The 23,831-nt window shown below is 47.3% G+C and overlaps 2 protein-coding genes across 2 annotated transcripts in view; one reads left to right on the forward strand and one right to left on the reverse strand.

Moving 5' to 3' along the window:
• Nucleotides 1-23,831, reverse strand: part of KRT7 (keratin 7) — a 153,416-nt gene that overhangs the window by 115,480 nt on the left and 14,105 nt on the right. Inside the window, exon 8 of the mRNA XM_006870131.1 lies at nucleotides 21,490-21,524. Coding sequence (XP_006870193.1) covers nucleotides 21,490-21,524 — 35 coding nt within the window. The remainder of the gene's footprint in view (nucleotides 1-21,489; nucleotides 21,525-23,831) is intronic.
• Nucleotides 10,615-19,099, forward strand: LOC102813849 (keratin, type II microfibrillar, component 7C-like). Its single transcript, XM_006870110.1, has 9 exons — nucleotides 10,615-10,995; nucleotides 13,090-13,298; nucleotides 13,823-13,883; nucleotides 16,091-16,186; nucleotides 16,707-16,871; nucleotides 17,133-17,258; nucleotides 17,917-18,137; nucleotides 18,343-18,374; nucleotides 18,933-19,099. The coding sequence occupies exons 1-9, from the start codon at nucleotides 10,615-10,617 to the stop codon at nucleotides 19,097-19,099; spliced, it is 1,458 nt and encodes a 485-aa protein (XP_006870172.1).

Raw genomic sequence — 23,831 nt, forward strand, 5'->3', positions numbered from 1 at the left:
ATATTATATTGTTCCACAGGCCCCTGAGGCTCTGTTCATTTCACTCCAATGTAATATCTCACTCTTCTTTGGATTAGAAAGTTCCCATTCATCTGTCTTCAAGATTATTGACCTTATCATCTGATAGCTTTAATCTGTTGCTAAGCCCATCCACTGGCTTTTCCATTTCAGTCTTCCTTGGTTAGGATTCTGGTATGAGGTGCTTTTGCTGAATCTTGCTTATAATGGAATTTTGTTCATGTTCAGGAAACATAATGCTCATGTTTATTGGCACTTTCTTAGTAAGAAATTTCCTGGGCCCTGGGTTTAAGTGCCATTCCTTTAGAAAGGATTTGCACTTGATTTTGCCAGATTTCAGGAGGAGAATCACTAAAATGGGATCATTTTAGACTACATTCTCAGTTTGGATAGTTTGGATTTTTAATATACACACACAAGTGAACTCTAGCCAAAACCTATTATGAAGGAAAACTGTGGTTTAGAATTAATTACCAGCGAAATGTTTTCTCTCTCCTTCACTCAAAACCAGAGTCAAGACATACAACTTTCCTTCCTTTCTGCAAACTCTTTTCCTATTTCACCTTTTACTAGGTGTTGTGCTCTGGGGTCACACAGGTGGAGTGGCGAGTGTCCAGAAGCAACTCAGTCCCTGGAGTTCAAAATTTTCAGAGAAGAGTCTGGCAGTAATGCTGTTGATGCTGAAAGCCTTTATTATGTGGTTACAAACAACAAGGCTAGTGACCAGGTCCTCCCCCATCGGGGGTTACACAACCAGTTGAGCAGGAGGAGGTTGTCTGCCTGAGGATGGATCTCAATGGAGTGGTTTCTGGGAATCAACTTTATACCTCCACATACAGCCCAAGTACTAATTTCATCTGCGTTCTAAGCTTTTCTTGCAAGGGCAAGCATTATTCTTAGCTAAACCTGATAGTTATGGCTGTGCTGAGAAGTCCCTACCCTGGGATTGTCAGGCTAACAGTCACTGGGGTCAAGTTTCTTCTCTAAGGACACATAGTGAAAAGACCTGCAAGACATTTATGATCTGTTGGCTAGCCATTTGTGGGGTCCTGGTGTAGCACTGTAGGACAAGACTGGCAGTTCAAACCCACCAGCTGTTCCTGGGAAACCCTACACAGAGTGGCTATGAGTCAGAACCAACTCAATGGCACTTAACAACAACAAAGTGTCCAAGTGGGGCTGGTAAGGGGCATGTAGCAAAAAGGGGCCCACATGATGCCTGACCGCCTACTAGCCATTTGTTATCTTATTAAAAGTCCCTAACAGACATTACACTGGGGATGGTCTCAGTTTTCTGTTAGAAGCATTGGCCCAATACGCCCTTGCACAGTCCTGTTAAGCCCTGGACTTAACTTCCCACAGTGACTTCCAGCACACCAGCCAGCTTCATCTGCTCACACCTCTCCCTGGAGTCATGTTGTCTTGTCGTGTTTAGTCTCTGATGATTTCACATATCTTCTTTGCAGAGTTGTCAATCTAAAACATTGCAAGAAGCAAATTGCTAAGGGCATTTTTCAAATAAATAATTGACTAAGTTTGGTAACTCATTGGGTGGGCAAAATAGGCATGAAAGAATTTTAAATTTGATGTTTAATAGAAAAAGAAAAAAGGGGGTAAATGATGAAGTGTTTTCAAGACACTTTGAATTCCATATTGTTATAGATTCAATTGTATACCCAAAAAGCATGTGTCAACTTGATTAGGCCAAGATTCTCAGTATTATATAATTATCTTCCATTTTGTGATAAGATGTAATTACCCAATGTGTTATAAATTATGTTAATTGGAGTCCTGGTGTGGAGCTGTGGGATAATGCACTGGACCACAAGGTTGGTTTGAAGCACAAGGCGGGCAGTTCAAATTCATCAGCTGCTCCTTGGAAATCCTATACAGGGTCCCTATAAGTTGGAACAGAACACACTTAACAACAACAGCAATGATGTTAATGAGGTAGGATTTGTGGCAGTTATGCTGAGGTAGCATGCAATCTACAGGACTAGGCTGCATCTTGAGTTAGTTGGGGGTTTTTTTTGAGATATAAAAGAGTGTCGGGGACCGGCCTCGACATAGGAACTTGGTTCACAAGTGTTTGGTTCACGAGGAGGGGATATCTGGTGGCAATAGGGATAGCAAAAGAATACACAGAAAGACAGAAGGAGAGAGACACACCAAAACCAGGGTGGGTGCATTACTGGTGTCCGGCAGGTCAGGCATGGTGAACATATTAGCCAGGAGGGTAGTAAGATCCCGCATGGTATACATCTTAGCTAAGCGGGCAGTACGCACCCCTTACTAGCTGGTCAGTAACGCATGCCTAGTCAGCCCCACAGCACGTTCTCCAAGCTGTACTGCACACTTTCACCGTCTGCCAGTAATGCCCACCTGGGCCGGCCTGCGCCTCTGTTTTATTTAGGGGAGGAGCTTCACACCAAGCTGGGAGGGACTAAGACAAGGTACAGCTAGCATACGTAATTCTCCCAACATTCAGGCAACTTTACATTGAGCTTCGCTGGTTCGAATCCCAGGCCCAGTTTCTAAGGTTCAATTAACATATCTATAGCCCCTGAGCTCAGTTGGGGGAAGGTGAAAGGGAAGGACAAAAGGCTTGGGAGGAGTCCCGCTGTTTTGGCTTCCTGAGCCAGGTTTTCAGGAACTTCGCTGAAAAGACCTACACCTGGGAAAGGTTCAGGGAGGATGGCTTTTTTGTCTATAGAACAAAGAACCGGGAAGTAGCTAAGCTATTTTCAGTTAATCCTTTGGAGAAAGGCTTAACCTCGAAACCTTTACAGTCTCGGCTTTAGGAAAATATTACATTTATCTGTGGATATTAAGGGCTCATGTTTGGAATTAAATAAAAAACATAACTGAACACTAAGATGAAAGACAATTTGTTATGACTGCCCAGTGGCCAGAATTTGTTCCTCAGAGCCTGCGACCTATATAGTCGACAGGGTCTGCAACAAAAAAGATTAAACTGGATCATCAGAACTCAAAACTAGAAGAAGAGGGGAAAAAAAAAGAGTAATGTGATACAATTTGATGAACTTGACCTACACCTATGCAGTAGCTCAAAACAGGGAACAAATCTTTACAGCGAGGATCATTCCCACCTCCTCAGTATACAGGGTAGACAGGGATGGGCCACTTGGACATTGGCTACCCAAAATGGAAGAGGGGAGGCCTAGGAAGACAAGCAATGACTGGTTTACAAGCTTTCAAGAAGGAGCCCAGATCCAGAGGGCATGGAGGAAGGTAATCTCCACTAAGTAGTATACAATCTGTCTGGGCGGGGCTGATGAAAGGAGACAGGGATAGCACTCATGTGGTACAATAGTGAATAATTGCTATCAGGACTGATTGTGAGGGTTGGAAATGTAAAGGTAGATGTTTTATAACAAAAGGAGGGGAGTGGTTGACTTTGCAGTCCAGGAGCTGAGGTCCCTGGGACCATCAAGGGAGAAGAGCGCAGTGCGGGACCCTACCCAGAGAAACAATGACGTTAGAGATGGAGGCAGAGATGATGACGTGGAGAGATGGAGCAGCTGGGAACTCTAGACCCAGAGAGGGAGAGGGGCTGTGTGCTAACGACCAGGGGGCAGGTTACAGGGTATACTCTTTGATTGGTTGATGATGCATGGAGGGGATTGTAACCATGGCAATAAAGCAATATAGGATAGGATGAATGTAAAGCTAATGTTCTCCCATGTAAACTATCACATAATTCACAATAAAACTTTTTTTTTTTTTTAAAGAGAGATTAAATAAGCAAGCAGAAATCTAAGGGTGCTACTACTATCAAGAAAGAAGAGCTGGGAGCTAAGCATGTCCTTTAGGCATGTCCAAAGCATGTTCCTGCACTGGGCAACTCTTAGACTCAGGGGAATCTTGATTACATGAGCCTTCCCGCAGAGCTGGATGAGAGAGAGTAACTTCCTCTAAACTGGCACTATGAATTTGAACTTCTAGCCTCCTAAAGTGTGAGCGAATACATTTCTGTTTGTTAAAGTTATCCACTTGTGGTATTTCTATCATGGTAGCACTAGATAGCTAAAGGGAACGTGGTGGCTTTATAGGATAAGCTGTACCAAAACCACATGGTTGCCAGTTCATGCCTGCCAGCCACTCTGCAAGAGAAAAATGAGGCTTTCTGCTCCCACAAAGATTTACAGCCTAGGAAACCCTATACAGAGTTGCTTTGCATCAGTCCTGACTCAAAAGCACTTAACAACAACAGATAACTAATACCTATATATTAGTACAACATTCAGTGAGCAACTGGAAACCTTAGATATTAATTCATTCATTGTCTTAACATTTTTCTGTATCTACTTTGAGCCATATGTCTGCTCCCATAAAGACAGTCTCAGAAACTTTACCTAGGGACATTCTGAGTCAGAAAGTCTGAGTCAGAATCTACTTGATAACAGTGGGTTTGCTTTTGGTACTATGAGCCATCTCTGTCCCAAGCACTTGCTAATACTAGAGAATTATTCCCCAGGAATCCCTAAGCCATCAGAGCACATCTGCTCAATGCCTCCAGGCTTAAGCACATACTTGAATATGTAGATGGCATAGAACTTCTGGTGTGGTGCTGTAGAATAGTGCAGGACTACAAGGTTGGTTTGAACCACAAGGTCAGTGGTTTAAACTCACAAGTTGCTCCTAGGAAACCTTATACTGGGTCACTATGAGTCGGAACCAACTCAACGGCACTTAACAACAACACCAACATAGTTCTACCAGCCCTAAGCACAATGCCTTCCTGGAGATCCTAACCACCCTCTCCAGGTCTGAAATAATGGGCAGAAAAATTGACAACCATGACAGGAAATACATAACTTTATTTTATTGGATATGAAGATTTGAGAAAAGACGAGAAAGAGTAGAGGGTAAAGGAAGGTTGAGAGGTGTAAACTAGGGGGCTATCCTCTTCCTAGGTTCACAAAGCCCAGAATTCTCAAACAGAATATATCCAAGGGCTCCATCATCCCTCTCAATAGTCTTTCTGAACCTCCAGGAGGCTAGAGAGAGGAATTCCTGCCCAGCGATATGTGAGAATAGGAGGGCAGGGAAGAGTGTTGGAGTGAGATCAAGCAGTTACACCCTGCCACAAGCTGTATGTGGCACCATCGGGCAAAGCAGACAGCTGGAATATCAATAAGGAGGTAGAGAGGGCTGACAGCTTGGGTGTAACCTCAAGTCCTACCTGTTTAGCACTTCATGTAACTACTGGAGCTGATCCTGCAGGTGCTTGTGAAAAATCCCTACATACAACTCCACCCCATGAGCTGCTCACACCTGCACAGTGACAAGTGAGGGTGGGGACTTAGTCCCAAACAGCCCCCATCTTCAATCAGAACACTCTATTGCCCACCAAGAGCAAAGAGAATGGTTCCTGCTTGTCTCTATCTCCAAGGATGATTCCAGCATGAACTTCCCATGGTCTGTTTTAAGGATTCCCACCCATACTGTCTTGTGGTTAAACCTCTGTTTCCTCTTAATCAATTCTTCTTTAGCTGATTTCAGAAAGACCTCCCTTGGGGACAGTCTAGCTGTTGAAATACCTGTTTTCATCCAGGAAAGTATCTGACATCCTGAACATGGACACATACTTTGGACAGAGAGTGAATAAGAGCTTCTGGTGATGGGGAAAGAAATTAACACTGACAGGTCTTGAGAGAGGAATTGTTTCACTCAAGACCTCTCCTCCATCAGCACAGTCTTTGTAACTTTGTGGCTGTAAATGAGCGCAACCACTAAAAAGTTCCCCCCAATGTCTAACTTCTGGTGTCATTATCAGGAACTAATGTCTAATCCTAATGCCAACTTTTTCTCTCCTGCACCACTTATAAGTGCCACACAACTTTCTGAAGACTTCAATGCTATGACAGTCTTTGATTTAACTCTGACCCTGAAGGCAGACACTTTTAAGTTTGTGGGGAATTTATTTCATAGTCACTCTCTCCTGAGGGAACATCATCAAGATGGGGCACAGAAAATCCTACACTCAGGCAACTCTGAAGCTCTGACAGAATTTCTTACCACAACTGAGGATCTGAGGGAGCCCCAAGGAATCATCAGCCAAGGCCAGAACTGGAACAGGACCTGACCAAGGCTTTGTGTACTCTGCACTTTGTGAGATCACTAAGGAGAGGAAGAGTGGGTTAGGCTGGGGTGCTTCCTTCAAGGTGATCAACTAGACTCAAGACATCAGAATCTTTCCATTTAAGCCACCAGATGAACTGAGACCAGTGGCAAAGGATAGGCCATCCAAGAAGGGAAGCTAATAGAGGAAGACCTTTCTATTAGCTCCCCAGGCAGGACCCCAGAGATCAAGCTCTCAAGATAGCCTGTGGCATTTGACCCTTGGCAGGGTCAAAGGGAGATTGTGTTCATCCCTATCAAGACATATGTGAGGATGTAGAAAACTCAACCATACAACCAAAGATTCTTTGTTCAGCTGCTTCGTACTATGGGACCCATAAAGTTATAGATGTTTACAATATGGTGTGAGGATTCCAAATATCTAGACCTCTAAAATCCCCAGCTTGCCTGCCCACCTCCATCCCTTCATAAGATTCCTCATCTCCACCCAACACAGACTCACTCCCTCAATTAGTCAACAAATGTATGTCCACACTCTCCAGATGGTTTCTTCCAAAGGGCTTCCTGTTATCTGGGACACTCTTTAGGAGGGTTTCTCAGTGAAGACCTGAGACTGGCCCACCCAAACCTGAACTGAGGGGTAGAACAGAGAAAAGTCCCAGTATGCTCCCAGCCCTGAAACAGAGGCCAGTCATGGTCATCAAGACAGGCACCTGTAGTGACCAGAGCACCAGAGAGGAAATAGTAATAGCAGCTACCATTTACTGGAGGAGCCCTGGAAGCACAGTGGATTGTGAGCTGGGCTGCTAACCACAAGCTCAGCAGTTCAAATCTTCTAGGCTGCTAACTGCAAGCTCAGCAGTTCGAATCTTCTACCTGCTCCACATGAGAAAGAGAAGGCTTTCTGCTCCCGTAAAGATTCACAGCCTAGGAAACCCTATACAGGTCTCTCTGAGTCAGAACATACTCAGTGGCACATTAACCACCACCACCACCATTTACTGAACACTTATAATGCATCAGGGATTATGATAATGCTTTACATACACACTTCATTTTATCCTTACCGATGTTTTATTATCGTCATTCTAGATACCAAGGAAACTCTGGCATAGTTTCTGGGTAACTTACCACCCAGCTTGTAAGTGGCAGAGTCCAGGCTTGAACCCATATGTGTCTGATTCCAGAGCCCATGATTTTGACTGCTAAACCACTGAGAAGAAAGAAATCTATTTCTGAAATGAGAACCTTGATGTTAAAGTTGTGTTTCATAAGGATGTTTCATATGACCAGACAAATATACCCTTAGATAGTTCATAAACTACCCAGCCCTCACATTCTTTCCCACCCCTTCTGGCATGGTTTCCTCCAGGTCAAGCACTTCCTGTTCTCAGCTTGATAGTCTAAGCACAAATATTCACCTACCATCTGACCTCAGCCATCTTCCTCTCCCCCTACCCTAATCTTACTCCTTACTTTTCACCATCTCCCTCATATCTTCTAACCCTTATATCCTCTAACCTTCCCTGCTCACATGGTGCCCCCTGACCGAACTCCCTCCTTTACCTCATTTCATCAGTTTCTGTTCTTCAAGGCCCAGTTAAGGGGTCCTCTCCTCCAAGACTCCACCATGACTTCATAGTGAGCACATTCTCTTGCCAAACTCACATGGCCAGTGTCTCTTTGGTTGAGTCAGACCCCCTGCAGCTTTGCTTTAAGGTCCTCTGTGTATGTGCCTCCTCTGCTTGGGAACTGTAGTGTCCTTGTTCACCCTCTGCACCTGGTTCCTCATGGGTGCTCAATAGAAGTTTACACCCACCCTTGACCAGGTTCCTCAGATCCAATGGGATCTCAAAAAAGAAACATGGTAACTGAGACAGAGCATTCATTTTCCATCACTAGATCAAGGTACTGGAGATAAAAGGGGTAGGGAAATGCTTTCTAGAAGATCAGTGAAGGACAGAGAAGCCCTCCTGTTCTCCAACATCACAAAATGACTGCCAACCCTCTCTATGGAGAAGTCCTTGTTGTTGTTAAGTGCCGTTGAGTCAATTCTGACCCATAGCGACCCTGCATAGGGTTTCCAAGGAGCAGCTGGTGAGCTTGAACCACAGACCCTGCGGTTCAAACGACTTGGCAGTCTGACACATCAGCCCACAGCGCCACACCAGGACTCATGGAGACGTCCTTAGTTGTGTCCAAAATCCCTCATGCTTCACCCTGTTGTGGCACTGTGGGTTAATGCAAGGTCAGTTTGAACTGCAAAGTCAGCGGTTCAAGCTCACCAGTCACTCCTTGGAAACCCTATAAGGGTCGCTATGAGTTGGAACCGACTCTGTGGCACGTAACAACAACAAGGACTATGTTTCCCTGGGATGGGTTCAGAGATTCACAGTAACATTTGGGAGACCTTTGTAGTCTAGGCAATGAGCCCAGGTGGTGCTGTGAGTTAGGTGTTGGGCAGCTAACCCCAAGGTTAAGTGGTTTAAACCCAGCAGCTCCTAGGGAGAAAGATGAGGCTGTCTAGTCAGTCTTGGAAATGCTAAGGAGCAGTTCTACTCTGTCTTATCGGGTCACTAAGAGGTGGAATCAACTCCATGGCAGTGGATTTGGTGGCCTAGAGGTAAATCTTTTGATTTCATCCCTTTCAGGTTGTAGTCTTAGCAGACTTCTCTCCCATCTCTCTGGATTTTGAATTATCAGTGTAGAGAAAGAAAGGCTGGTTATTAACCTTCTCATTGGTGACAGCACATAAAGTTCTCTCCATTTGCCCATAATCCCCAGAAAGAGGTCCAATGTAAGTGCCTCCCAAAGTCTCATTTAAATCGTGTTTGCTTCATGGTTAAGTCCATTTCCTTTTGTGGGGAAGATGCTGAGGGAAGATTTCTCCAGTTCTATTATTCCAAGGAGAAAAAATGAAGTAAAAGCACACAATGCTGAAGCCAAGCATTTGTCACCATGGTTGATTCCAGCTGAAGGACACTGTAGAGTTGGGCTCCAGTTTCTATAAAGGGTAGAACTCTGGTTGAGCTTCAACTGCTACAAAACAGATCTAGGATGGAGCAAAAGGATTCAGGTCCAAGAGTGTCTGGAAAGGATGTACTCCCTGAAAATAAGGTACCAGAGCCAAGACTGGCTCTGTAGCTCTCTGGAATTCCAGAACTTAATTGGCATTTGCAGAATAATAAAGCACATTTAAAAGCAAAGGAAGCTAAGGGTGATTTGCATGCTTCTCTTTAATGCTGGCTGCTGAGTGCACACTCTGGATTTCCTTGCTGATAATCGGACATATAATTAACCTTTAGGATGGGTTGAGGCCCTCTAGAACTAGTGGCTATGGCCAAAGCCCAATCGAGGGGAAGGCTTTGGATCTGACCAATTTCTCCAAAAGTTCAGAGCCCAGAAATTTGTGCTCCTGCCGTCACTCAGTCCCCAAAATGCAGACACTGGGAGCTCCGCCCACTGTAGAGGAGGGCTGAGAAGCCGCTTCTTAGAATCTCACTCTATCCCTCCATTGGTGCGTGACCTCAAACACACTGCTAGACCACTTTCCTAATCTGGGAAATGGACACAAATAGACCCATCTCAGAAGGCTGTCCTGGGAGTGAGAAGAAATAATACATGGCATCCCTCCTGGGCACATCGTGCCTCCTCCTCCTTCTGTCCCCGTCTCCACCACACCACACCACCCCCACCCCTACCCCATGCTGAGCTGAGGAAATAGTTGGGGGATAGGGAGGAGACTTACTAGCAGAGACAGACTGCCCTAAATCCTGAGAAAGAAAAGGGAGGGAAAGTTTTTGCCTGAAGGGTGGCAAGATGGATGGGAAATTAATAATAGTAGAATAAATAAACCAAACAAATAAATACCATCAAGCTCTTATTAAGTGCCAGGTAAAGGGCCTAAATGCTTTCCAGTCCATTAACTCATTACATCCTCACAACGAATTCTTAAATGGGTACTATTATTAACCCTATTCTGCAGACGAGGAAACTGAGACTCAGAAAACTTATTCACCTGCCCAAGGTCATAACACTAACCTGTGGAACTAACTTTAGAGGGCCATCCTCAACACAAACGCAGACACACACACACACACTCCCCTCCTGCACAGATAATGAAGGCCAAGGCTTCTTGCCCAGCTGCCCTGTCCAGACAGAGCCAATGACCCACCCTTCCCGGGCTACCCGGACAGAGTCCTGTCACAGGGACCTGAGGGTCCCGCCCCCCAGGGCGCTTACAGCTGACCGGGCGCTTCCCCTCCCCATAAAGCGCAGGCGGAAGGCCAACGCCGTTTTATGGGGACAGCCGGGCGGCCCGGTCCGCTTTGATTCTCCGCGAGGCGAGAGGGCCGGGCCCTCCAAGCTCGTAAACCCGCGGGCCGCGTGCTCCCTCCAGCCGGGAGATATAAGGTGCAGTTAAGGCCCTGGGCTCCATCCGACCTTCTCTTCCGACGCCGTACAACCCCGCGCTCCCATCGCCACTGCACTATGACCTGCTTCTCCAGCTTCGGCGCTTCCTGCGGGGTCCGCGCCTTCAGCAGCGTTTCGGCCTGTGGGCCCCGGCCTGGCCGCTGCTGCATCACCGCCGCCCCCTACCGTGGCATCTCCTGCTACCGCGGCCTCACCGGTGGCTTCGGCAGCCGCAGCACCTGCGGGGGCTTCCGCTCTGGCTCCTGCGGACGCAGCTTCGGCTACCGCTCTGGCGGCGTGTGCGGGCCCAGCCCCCCATGCATCACCACCGTATCTGTCAATGAGAGCCTGCTCGCACCCCTCAACCTGGAGATCGACCCCAATGCTCAGGGTGTAAAGCATGAAGAGAAGGAGCAGATCAAGTGTCTCAACAGCAGGTTTGCTGCCTTCATTGACAAGGTGGGTGCCCTTGTTCACACCCTTCCTGAAACTGGAGGGATCTTGGAATTACCAGGCCAGCTGTAGTGGGAATTGAGGACGGCTGATGTTTTGTGGGATCATTTTCATTGGCACGGATGTGAAGTATTAAATAACTTTGAAACACCAGATGAAAAAATTCATCTTTTATATCCATTCCAATACTTAAGATTAGGTCAAGGAGAAACTCTTATTAAATCTTTTAACATCTCTGTAATACTTGGTATTCTCCCGATTTTAACAAAAAGATCAGAACTGAGGTTCTGAGATGTCTGGGGCAAGTTTCAACTAGAATATAATATTTTATTATTTTATTTTATATGATTTTGTATCTAGGGTGGTAATATGAATAGTCCCCTTTATAAGACTGTAAATGTTAAATGAACCCACTTATAAATAAGTATTAGGAGCTCTGGTACCCTAGTGGTTATAAGTCAGGCTGCTAACCTCAAGATCAGCAGTTCGAAACTACCAGCAGTTCTGCATGAGAAAGATGAGACTTTCTGCTCCTGTAAAGATTTACAGTCTCAGAAACCCTATACAAGGTTGCTGTGAGTGGGAACCGACTCCACGGCACACCACCATCACCACCATAAATAAATATTGAGTAAATTAGTATAAGAGGGAGCACGGTGCTATAACATAAGCCCCGAACTGTAAACCACAAGATCAGTGGTTGGAGCCCACTAACTGCTCCTCAAAGATTTACAGTCTCAGAAACTCTATATAGGGTCACTGTGAGTCAGAACAGACTTGATGGCACTCAACAACCACAACAACAACAAATAGTATAAGAAGATAGCAAAAATCCTGAAGTCAGTTTGTGAGGGTTGCTGATATTTGGTGAACACTGTACCAGGGCAGTCCTTTGAGAGTTCAGAGAAGAGAATGGCCCAAAGAGTCAGGGAGACACAGTAGGATCCCTAACTCAGTCTCCTGCTCTCCAGGCCCTTAAGGCCAAAGGGTCCAAAGTGTGAGGCTGGTCCACCTCAGACTGCACTGTGCTGGGGTATATTGAAACTCACCCCCAAGAAAGATGCCCAAGGAGGGAGTATGGAAAAGGTTCTGACTCAGGGACAGGGGAGGAGGCCTAGGCTCTATGCCTAACTCCTACTTTGCTGTGTGATGCTGGACAGTGTCCAAATGTTCTCTTCAGGATTTATCTTCCAAAAGGAATGTGTTGGGCAGTATGTGATGTGGCCATGGCTTTGAAAGGTGAGATGGGGGCAGAGACCCCTATCTCAGTTCAAATCCTGTCAACTAAGATATCTAAAATTATTACATAAAACATCAACTGACCCAGATCCCTATTTCTGGAAGGAACAGCCACACTCATGGAGTCAGATGAAATGGCCATGGCTAAAAGGCAGGGTAACATCTCAACTCCAACAAGCCCCAGTCTCCTCAACATCCTTTCTGGTCAATGCCGGCCATTGTTACCATGGCTGTCTCTCTATGTGAATGATGTTCTTGCATGTCTCACTTCCCCCAGAGCCCTTACCCTCTCTCTTTTCCAAGACCTTCACCCATTCACAGTATACCTGCCTGGCCTCCAGAAACATACGAGTGCCAACCTCTCAATTGCATATGTGAGTTTGAGCCACCTGAAACTATATGCTTCCATCCTGCATGGTGAAAGCTGTCCTCCGATCAACCAGTCACCTGCTCATCAAAGCCTGGATATAAGTCAATAGGCCACAGACCCTACTTCCATAGTAGAAGACTTCACCCTGCTCTGGCCCTCCCTGCTCTCCCTTGCTTTCCTCCAGGAAGCCTCCCTGATTGTACTGCCCCAACTCTTACTTATTCTCCTAACCCAACTACAACCTTTTTGCCCTTCAATTTGTCACTCACTCCCATCCATAGGGCACCTAGACAGACTCTCACTTGGGCCTGAACAAGTAGTCATGGGATAAGTTTCTCCTGGCATATCCTCAGGACAGAAGAACCTATCAGAAGCATGGCTTCACCCTTGCTCTGCACATCTCACTGCAGGTTTTGTCTTATATCTGCCTGCTGTCTAAGAAAGACAGGATTTTGGCTCCTCCCACCATTTTTGTTCCATTTCCTCAACAGGTGCGCTTCCTGGAGCAGCAGAACAAACTGCTGGAGACCAAGTGGCAGTTCTACCAGAACCGCAAGTGCTGCGAGAGCAACCTGGAACCCCTGTTTGATGGTTACATAGAGACGCTGAGGCGGGAGGCTGAGTGTGTGGAGGCCGACAGTGGAAGACTGGCCTCAGAGCTCAACCATGTGCAGGAGGTGCTGGAGGGCTACAAGAAAAAGTGAGTACAGCAGACAGCGGTTCTGCTTTGGCATCGGGCCTCAGGGACAAGGAGTAGGGTTTGGAGAAAAGAAGGGGGATGTGTTTATTTCACTAATTCATCAAACATTTATTGAGGATGTACCCTGTGCCTGAGGTGGAGAAGTGGGGGAACAAAGTAAGGAGGCAAAGAAAGAGGAGGGCTACCAGAGCCAAGGGAGGACACCTGTCCCACCCCTGGGATTTATAATCCAGAAGCAAAGAGGAGTTTTCAATAAATATGCAAGGTACCATGTGACCCACATTAGGAATAAGAATTCTGAAACAGGAAGAACCTCGGTTAACATGGATTGAGTCATGATTTGAGTGTCCAGACGAAAGAGATGTTGGAAAGGCCCTCTTTGGGCAAACACTTTTTGATTCTGTAACCACCTCCAAAAGACTCAAGTCCTGGAATCCATTTGTCTAGGCCTTCTTTCTCTTTTTCCCCCCAAATTCCAGCCTCTTGACATTCTATCCACTGAGCCTTGTCCCCTTTCCCCCCAGGTATGAAGAGGAAGTGGCACTAAGGGCCACCGCTGAGAATGAATTTGTGGCCCTAAAGAAGGTGAGTGACCCCAGACTACTCATCCCACAAGACAGAACCGAGAGAAGAGACAAGAGGCTCTCTCCTGTGATTCACAGAGGCTGAGTGACTCCCCCAGAGTCACACAGCTTACCCTCCTTTATTCCTTTTTCCAAATGCTCCAGTGTTCCTTAGGTAGCCCAGACATCAGCACACACTGTCTGCAAGTCTTCCCCTGCCTGAGCTTATTCCCATCTGGCCACTCACTTCCCATCTCCTTCTGCCCTGTGCCTCGCATAAAGTGGACACTCAATAACTATCTGGCCGACTGATTGGAAGAGATCCATATTTGTGCCCATTCCAAAGACAGGCAATATCATTGATAGCTCATGCAAGTAAATTTCACTAAAGATAGTACAAGAACAGCTGCAAGCATATATTGACAGAGAACTTCCAGAGGTTCAAACCAGATTCAGAAGAGGACATGGAACAAGGGATATCATTGCTGATGTTAGATGGATCTTGGCTGAAAGCAGAGAATACCAAAAAGATGTTTACCTGTGCTTTACTGACTACATAAAGGCATTCGATTGTGTGGATCATGACAAGCTATGGACAACGTTGTGAAGTATTAGTATTCCAGAACACTTAATTGTGCTCATGAGGAACCTGTACATAGACCAAGAGGCAGTTTTTCTAACAGAACAACAGAACTGAATGGTTCAAAATTAGGAAAGGTGTGAACCAGGATTGTATTCTTTCACCATACTTATTCCATCTGTATGCTGAGCAAATAATACGAGAATCTGGATTATATGAAGAAGAACATGGCAGCTGGATTGGAGGAAGACTCATTAACAACCCGCAATATGCAAATGATACAACCTTGCTTGCTGAAAGTCAAGAGGACTTAAAATACTTACTGATGAAGATCAAAGAACACAGCCTTTGGTATGGGTTGCATCTTAATATAAAGAAGACAAAAATCCTCACCAATAATCAAGATCCAAAGAAGTGGAGAAAAGACTGAAGTTGTCAAAGACTTCATTTTGCATTGATCAACTATTAACACTCATGGAAGCAGCAGTCAAGAAATCAAACGACATATTGCATTAGGCAAATCTGCTGCACAAGACCTCTTTAAAGTGTTGAAGAGCAAAGATGTCAGTTTGAGGATTAAGGTGTGCCTGACCCAAGCCATGGTATTTTCAGTGACCTCATACGCATGTGAAAGCTGGACAGTGAATAAGGAAGACTGTAGAAGAATTGATACATTTGAGTTATGGTGTTGGAAGAGAATATTGAATGCACCATGGACTGCCAAAAGAACAAACAGATCTGTGTTGGAAGAAGTGCAGCAAGAGTGCTCCTTGGACGCTAGATTGGCCAGCCTTGGACACATTATCAGAAGAGACATGTCCCTGGAGATGGATATAATGTTTGGTAAAATGGAGGGTCAGAAAAAAAGAAGAAGACCTCCAATGAAATGGATTGGCCCAGTGGCAGCAGCAGTGGGCTCAGGTATAGCAATGATTGTGAGGTTGGCACAGGACTGGGCAGTGTTTTGTTCTGTTGTACATATGGTTGCTATGAGTCGGTACTGACTTGATGGCACCTACCAACAACAACAACAATAAACATTTGCAATGAAAGAGCACATGAATGGCAGGAATGACTACATAATCAGGTTAGTGACAGCTAAGAAATGCTAATATGAACAGAAACTGTTATTCCTAACTTCTTCATCCTGTCTATTTACAAAGCACCATCTCATGGTCTCTTACCAGACCCTCCAACCACCTTTGTATGAAGAAGCAGAGATTATTGTGAAGAAAGACAGAGAGTTTGAGAGGTCTTATCCTGAGACATACTATACTGGCTTAACCCTGGATCCACTTCTGACCACAAATCCAGAATTCTGTCCATGAGATTTCAGGACCAGGACTAGGGAGACATCATTAAAATTGACCCATTTTACACTAGTTCCTAAGTCTCAATGATGGTATAAGATGCGGATTCTGGAAGATTCATCCCAGTGGGTATCAGAGGAAGTACCTGGGGACCGTGGGTTCCCCATCCCTTACTCACACCTGCTTCTGACCCCACTAACTTACTGAAGCACTTTGCCAGCCCATGAAGGGTTTCAGGGAATCCTCTCAGTCTGATGGATGTCCCTTGCTGGTGGGAAGAAAATGAGAGATCTGTTCTGTTTCCTCAACAAAATCCCTATGCCGCCTTCTCCCCTTTAGGATGTGGACTGTGCCTACCTCCGCAAGTCCGACCTGGAGGCCAATGCGGAGGCCCTGACCCAGGAGATTGACTTCCTGCGGCGACTGTATGAGGAGGTACGGGGCCATGGGGTAACAGGGCAATAAGGAGGATGTTAGACATTTGACAGGAGTTGTCACCATTCTGGCTGCTAAGCACCTGGGAGTGGAGGCAGGCAGCCCCTGGCCAAAGCAGAGTTACCCTGGGGCTTTAAACAAAATCCAAATGGTGAGAAGTAGGTTTACTGTAGATAGGTAAAGAATAAGTGAATTTGACGTCTCATCTACTATGTTGTGTCCCAGACAAGCTGGTCTCCATGACTTACTTCTATGGTGGCAATTACTGTAAAGCGGTGAGCTCTGGTCCTAGGCCTAGAGGATTAAGGCAGGAGACCTTATCTGAAATCAGGCTGTGGACCTCAGACATGGCTCTGTCTACCTCCTTTTCTCAGACTGCAGGTCTGAGGAATATTGAGAGATTCCAGGGTTGAGGTGCAGGACTGGAATGTGGAGGTGGGGTTTTCTGAGGAAGCAGGGGAAGGGGTCAGGGGAGGGCTCTGTAAGAAGGTGGGCTCTCACCATCACCCCACCCCCACAGGAGATCCGCGTTCTCCACTCCCACATCTCAGACACCTCGGTTGTGGTGAAGATGGACAACAGCAGAGATCTGAACATGGATTGCGTCATCGCCGAGATCAAGGCTCAGTATGACGACATCGCCAGCCGCAGCCGGGCTGAGGCTGAGTCCTGGTACCGCAGCAAGGTGAGTGACTCAGGGATACTTGTTTCCCAGACATGGCAGTGGAAGGATGCAAGGCATATAGTAGTAGAAAAGTCTTCTTTTGTGTGGGGATTCTGATGTCTAAGATAACTGTAGAGGATCCTTCTCTAGTGATAGTAAGAGAAACGCAGACAACTTTCAGGTTGGGTTGGCATGGAAAGGGCCAAACACTGAACAACCTACACAATCACCTATGCTGTCCTGAATCCCATTCTGCACCTTACGAGCTCTGTTTTTCCACAGTGCGAGGAGATGAAGGCCACAGTGATCCGTCACGGAGAGACCCTGCGCCGCACCAAAGAAGAGATCAACGAACTGAACCGCATGGTCCAGAGGCTAACGGCGGAGGTGGAGAACGCCAAGTGTCAGGTACCACCCAGTCTGCCCCTCAGTGCAGGGAGAGGAGAAGGCTAGCTGTAGCAGAAGTGTTTTAGATTTAGGATTCTGCTTGCCTATGAGCACAAAAAAGGAGCCAACATTAGGCAAGTCTCCTCCATGGAAAACCGACTCCATTCTCTCTGAGTGGAAGGGAGAAACATGGGAGGGGTGGAGAGGTAAAGATTTTCCTGGTCCCACTGGCAGAATGGGACAGAAGAAGGAGCATCTCTGAAGAGCAGAAAGCCTGGGTCCTGTCACCCACTCCCGTATGATTAAGGATAAGACATTTTATTCTCTGGCTTGTGGTCAGATGTCACCAGAGGTAAATAAATGAGTGAAGCAGGCTGTACCTAAGGCACTGGTGTGTGGGGTGACAGTGGCAAACTGGAAAGCATACAGCTATCTAAAGGACAGGGCTAATCAGGTCCAAGTGGGCCAAGCCCTGCAGAAATATAGGTCCAGTGTGGCCAGATCCTGATTTTTCAAGAGAATCTGGGTTTTTATCTTTAACCTCCCCAAACTGAAGACACTGGACCAACATTCCCTGGGGACACTAATTTACAGCCCCTGATTTAACAAATGGGTAAGGACAGTCAATGGTCAGTGGATGCTAGAACAGGGAGCCTTAATAATCTTCCCTGTCTCCCAGAATTCCAAGCTGGAGGCTGCAGTGACCCAGTCTGAACAGCAGGGTGAGGCAGCCCTCAGTGATGCCCGCTGCAAGCTGGCCGGGCTGGAAGAGGCCCTGCAGAAGGCCAAGCAGGACATGGCCTGCCTGCTCAAGGAGTACCAGGAGGTGATGAACTCCAAACTGGGCCTGGACATCGAGATCGCCACCTACCGGCGCCTGCTGGAGGGCGAGGAACACAGGTGGGGCCCAACCCTATACTATGGGCAGGGTGTCTTTGCAGTCTCTCCCAGTGATTCCGAGTTTGACGACCCAGGAACACATTTGCACATTATTTGCATTTCATTTTTATCAAAATTTTCCGGGAGGGGGAAAGAATTTGCAAATTAACCCCGGACTCCATCCACTTGGCCCACCTCACTAATTACTCTTTGCTCTCCCTACAAGGTTGTGTGAGGGCATCGCCGCTGTCAATGTCTGTAAGTATCTATACTGCTGTTTTCTGAGATGAGGGATGGGGCTGGGAGGGGCAAACTATTTTCTCAAAAACTGGATAGTAAATATTCGGTTTACAGGCTATGTGCCTCTGTCTCAACTCCTCACCTCTGCCTTTTCCTTGAGTGAAAACAGCCGCCCAGAACAATACTTAAGTGAATGTGGGTGGCTATGTTCCAATAAAACTTTATTTACAAAAACAAGAGGCTGGCCTGTAGCTGTAAGCACTGGACGGCTAACTGAAAGGTCCACCAGCCTCCGAAATCCTTCACAGGGTCACCGTGAGTCAGAAACCACTCGATGACAGTGAAAAGGATATGGACAATGACTTAACCAGTTATTTCTGCCTAGAAATAAAGGGGCTGGGCTAGCACTTTATCAGGGCCGTTAAGGGTTAGACTGCGGGAAGGAGGGCACAGGCATGAGGTGTTCATGGGAAACCACTGGAGAGGAGGAGCTTGGTCAAGGGGCCGGGCTTTGGATAATTGGTAGGGCTGCCAGGATGACTTCGCGCTGGAACTAACCATATCCTCCTCCCTCAGGTGTCAGCAGCTCCCGAGGCGGAGTTGTCTGCGGGGACCTCACTGTGTCGGGATCCCGGCCGGTGATCGGCAGCGTCTGCAACGCCCCCTGCAGCGGGAACCTGGCCGTGAGCACCGGGATGTGCGCGCCTTGCGGACAGAGCTGTGGCTCCGTGCGGTTTGCATAACACTCCTGGCTTTGTAAATACACGGCCTCCGCGAGTGAACGATGTCCCTGCCTCCAGCCATGGGTCCCCGAATGGCTTCGGGAAGCAGCAGGCCTGATCTTCCCAAACGCTGAGTGCATTTTCTTGCATCTGTCTACCCACAGCTTCCTCTCATTTCTTCCAGGGGAGACTGGGCTCCTCACCCGCATACCTGGCAGCTCTCCCTCCATCCCCAAGTACCTATACTCGCAGTTCTGGGTTAAAGGTCAATCCAGACATGGGCTGCTTCTGGGAGATCAGAGGGACAAATTGACCCCAGAGTCTCTGAGGTTTGAACATCCTCCTCCCTCACCCTCCTGGTTTCTGCTAAGTTTCCTCGCTCTCAATAAATCTCATGGGTCATGTAATGTGCTCTGGGAATCTCCAATTTGTCCTACACATGCTCCATTCCAGCCACTTTCTGTTCTCAGCAGAGGAGGAAGGGTGTCTCCATAGTGCCCTGCCCCTTTTCTGCACATGGGCATCCTGAAGCATAGGGGGTGGGGGCTGCTGTTAGGACTCTGGCAGGCAGCATCCCCAAACCCAGATACACTGAGCCAGAACACGAACTGGAAGTCATCTGAGAAAGGCAAAGGTGACACACCTGCAACCAGGAGGGGAAAGGTACTGACCTCCTGACACCTGGTGGGAACCTCATCATTTACCACTGCTGGGATATCACTGACCACTTCCTCCACCTGACCCCCAAACTCAACGTATGAAAGTTCCTCAACAGTGCTCTCAAATCCCCTATACCAACCCCATGTCAAAGTTCCTCAACAGTGCTCTCAAGCTCCACAAAACAACCCACACACATCACCACCATCCCCTGAGGATCCCAGACCCAGAGACCTCCTTCCCTCCACTAGTCCCCATCAGAGATGGAGATCCCCAAGTACAGTCCCTGACACAAACCCGCCCCCTCTCATGGGCCCCACATTAGGGACCCTGACTCATGGATGTCCCCATCACACACAGACTTAACCCACAGGTGACACCCTCCCAGGGACCCAGATACACGCAGTCTAACCCCAAAGAGCCGAGATATACTATTAGCCCAGCACCTTATTCTAGGCAGAAATAACTGATTCTCAGCCCAAGAATCCAGGTGCACAGTCCCCTACCAGGAATCTAGACTCTGGAACATCCTTTCGGCTCCCATACACACCAGACCTCTTCCCCTGCGGAGGTCCCTACAGAATCCCAGACAGTTCCCTCTAGAGAGCCAACCTCACACCATCCAGGGACCCCAGACCTGGCCTGTCCCTGAGCTTTAGCCAACCTAGCCCCAGGAAAGGATAGGGAAGGCTGGACTCAGAATTGGCTTGTCCACCCGAAACCCAGACCTGGGGCAGCTGAATATTTGTGGTCTTCTCACCACCTAAAGAATGTACTTTGCCAGCACAGGACACAAAGCAGGGCTTGAGTCCAAACAGCACCCCCCACCCCCTTAGCAAGAGAGGACTCTGAAACCCACTTCCTGCTAGAGCCAGTATTTCCCTGTGGCATTTCTAGACTTTCTCCAGAGCTGTGTTGGAATGGGTCCCAGTCCTGGAAGGAGATCAAGGCTCACACTGAGTAAGAGCCCAGTCTCTTAGTGCCACACTCCCTGCTTCCATGTCACCAATGTGCTCTCCTAGCCTCCTAAGCAAGGCAGAGTCCTCCCCTGTCTAGTACCCCTGTCCTCCCCGATGGACCAGCATACCAGGCACCAGACACAGCATCTTTCTATCCAGGTCTCAGAAAGAGGCAGCTTTATTACAAGTGATTCTGACATCACTTTTATAGTCAGTCTTGGAACCAAGGAGGGGAGGCCTACTGTGACAACGGAGGAATGGGAACACGGATCTCTCCATACTTTGTGATTAATTGTGGATGCTCCTGTGGGTGCTCCTGAGGGAAAAGGTGTTCAGGGTGCTCGGCCTCCCACTGCTCGAGAAGCTCAGGGCATTGCTGCCCATGGTTCCCCCAAAGGTCAGCCCATGGCCACCGCCTCCAGTAGAATTCATCACCGCTGGGAGTAAAGGAAGGAGGGCTGTCAGTGAGGTCCACCATCAAGGACCCCATCCCTCATCTACCTTCACCATCCTGTCACCCACCTCCCTCCATCAGCCAACCCAAAAGGAGCCTCTGGCAGCGGTAGGGGCTGCTCCACAGGTCTGGCCCACTCCACCCCACCCTCTTGCGTCTGGTTCCCTGGGTGATTAAGCCAGACTAGATATGAATTCCAGGGGGCCAGCCAAAAGCTGGTGACAGGGATGATGTTTAGGACGGACTGCCTACGAGGCAAGTCTGTTGAGCCAATCTGCCTGCCTGATTCCAACAGACAGCACGGGTATGCATGCTTCCAGGGACCACAACCAAGGACTTACAGATGTTCACGGCTCCCACTCCATCATTGGCCAACCTGGGGGCAGAAGGGAAACCCATGAGAGCAGCTCACTTCTCAGGAAGGAAGCACTCCTGGTCCCCTCCTTCCATGCCCCAAGTAGGACCTGCACTCTTTCCTCTCTGTACCCTACTTCCCGCCCTCCCTTGACCTTGTTGCAAAACAAGCCTGGAGGAGGTGAAGGAAGGGAGGGTGCACTTCAGTCCTTTTATCTACCAGCTATTTGACCATGGGCAACATCTCAGAACCTCCACTGCCTCACCTATAAATTGAGCTTAACTACATACAGTCCTGGAATAGCGCTGTGGGCTAATGCATCAGACTGCAAAGTCGTTTGAACTGCAAGGTCGGTGGTTCAAGCTCACCAGCTGCTCCTTGGAAATCCTATACAGGGTCGCTATGGGTCAGAATCGACTCAACAGCACTTAACAACAACAACAACATACAGTACTAACCTCAGAGGGTTGTCTGTGAGGGTTAAAAAACATAACTTGCCTAAAGCTCTCGGCAAACAGGATTTGGTAAATGGTAATTGTCATTAATATTATGTATGTAGAAGGTTGCCTTCCCTAACCAGATCATAAAAATTTCAAAGTTGACAGTAGCTTATTGATTCCTCATATCTCCCCTAGCTGCTCGCAGGAAACTGGGCACATAGTAATTATTTCAGATGTGTTGAAATAATAAGTGAACTGTTGACTGACTGAAAGCAGCTCCAGTCAGGTGCCTGTGGCAATGAAACAGGTCTTGCAGGGGAAATTAAAAGCCCATTTGAGACAGCTGGGTGTGTTTGTTTTGTGACTCATGCCCCACTATCACCAAGCCTTTGGCCTTGGGGACCAGTGTGTTTTACAGGGTGGGGGGCTCACTTGGATGAAGGGAATGATCTTAACAGGCCAGAACCCAGGAAAGAGACTGAGCAAAGACAAAGGGAAAGTATGGATAAGCTGGAAGCTTCCAGACCCTTTGTCCAAATTGCCCCATGAAGTGCTGGTAGTTTAAGATGGGGATAGGGAGCTAGGTGGCTATCAAAAAATCTGTAAGAGTTCCTGGGGCAATGCTTACAGAGATCTCAGAATGTAGGAGCCTGATTGTCCAAGGCTCGAGTGATTTGTATCTGCTCTTCTTTTCTAATTTTAAATATTTGTGTGCCTAATTTGATATTTGTTAGCTGTGTATTCTTAAAGAAGGCTATTCAAATTGTAGGAACTTCAGTTCCACAAACCTCCAATCTGCCTCTGGGTAAGGGAGCAGGTTATCCAGTTCCATGTCCCGAAAGGAGCAAAGGGGAGGGTCTCCTCTCAGGAAATGAAAAAAAAAAAAAAAAAAGCCCAATGATGGCCAGCAACCTAGACAGAATTGAGGCCTTTGGAAAGGAATGTCTCAGCTTGCTGCCAAGTAATTTGCCCTCTGAGCTTCAGTCCCCTCAGCTGCTCTTTAGGAAGAAGATGGACTAGGCCCTATTGTAAGAGTTCTCTAACTCTGACAACTATGAGGAAAAAAGATCCAGAGAAGTCACCCTGTACCCAAGGGAGGGGTGGGCTCTCAAGCTGTCCTGAGCCCTAGCTCAGCTCTCGTGACAGAGATCTTCTCATCCCTCCACCCTCATCCTGCTGCCATGGACTTTAAGTGCTGCTGATGCTTGGTTTCTTCATTCCTTCCTCCCAGCATAAAGGCACCCAGTCTCCGGGCTCCCTTGTTCCCCAATTCCTTCCCCTCAGCAACTCATCCTCCATCTTCTCTCCTCCACTCCTCAGGAATGATACTCAGAAAATAAAATGTTCTTTGTAAAATACCAAGTTACTGATCTCGATGTGCTTTCTATGTGGAGGTGTTGTCTCCTCAACTGTTCCTCAAGCTTCCTGAGGGCATGTTATCTATCTCCAAGTGGGGTTCCAGCAAAACAAACCTTAACAGTTCTGCTTCCAAGCCTCTGCCCACACCCTCTCCAAATCCTAAATTTTCCCCAACTCCAACCTTCCTTTAAAGAGCAACTCAAAAGTATAGTCTGTTGACTGAATGAATCATCGATGGGAAAATGAAGACCCCAAGTGTGTGCTATGTCTTTAGTAAAGAGTTTCCTATGAGACTAACCTACCCCACCACCTCTCTGACTTTGGATGAATATGCAAACATTTCACAATGAGGAGGAAATTAACCTCATCCACCATCTTCAGTCACTAACATGATTTGGAGTCCTAGTGTGGCGCTGTGGGTTAATGTACTGGACTGCAAAGTTGGTTTGAAGGTCAGCAGTTTAAGCTCACCAGTCACTCTATAGGGTCGGAAACACTATACAGGGTCGATATGGGTTGGAACTGACTT

The sequence above is a fragment of the Chrysochloris asiatica genome, unplaced genomic scaffold (genome assembly GCF_000296735.1).
Source record: "Chrysochloris asiatica unplaced genomic scaffold, ChrAsi1.0 scaffold00138, whole genome shotgun sequence".
NCBI classification, from domain to species: domain Eukaryota; kingdom Metazoa; phylum Chordata; class Mammalia; order Afrosoricida; family Chrysochloridae; genus Chrysochloris; species Chrysochloris asiatica.

Bases quoted from the DNA above. Each gene is read 5' to 3' on its own strand.
- LOC102813849 (XM_006870110.1), top strand. From the start codon at position 10,615: ATGACCTGCTTCTCCAGCTTCGGCGCTTCCTGCGGGGTCCGCGCCTTC. The intron at 13,884-16,090 runs GTGAGTGACCCC...TCTCCCCTTTAG, and splicing joins AATTTGTGGCCCTAAAGAAG to GATGTGGACTGTGCCTACCT. The intron at 16,187-16,706 runs GTACGGGGCCAT...CCACCCCCACAG, and splicing joins TGCGGCGACTGTATGAGGAG to GAGATCCGCGTTCTCCACTC.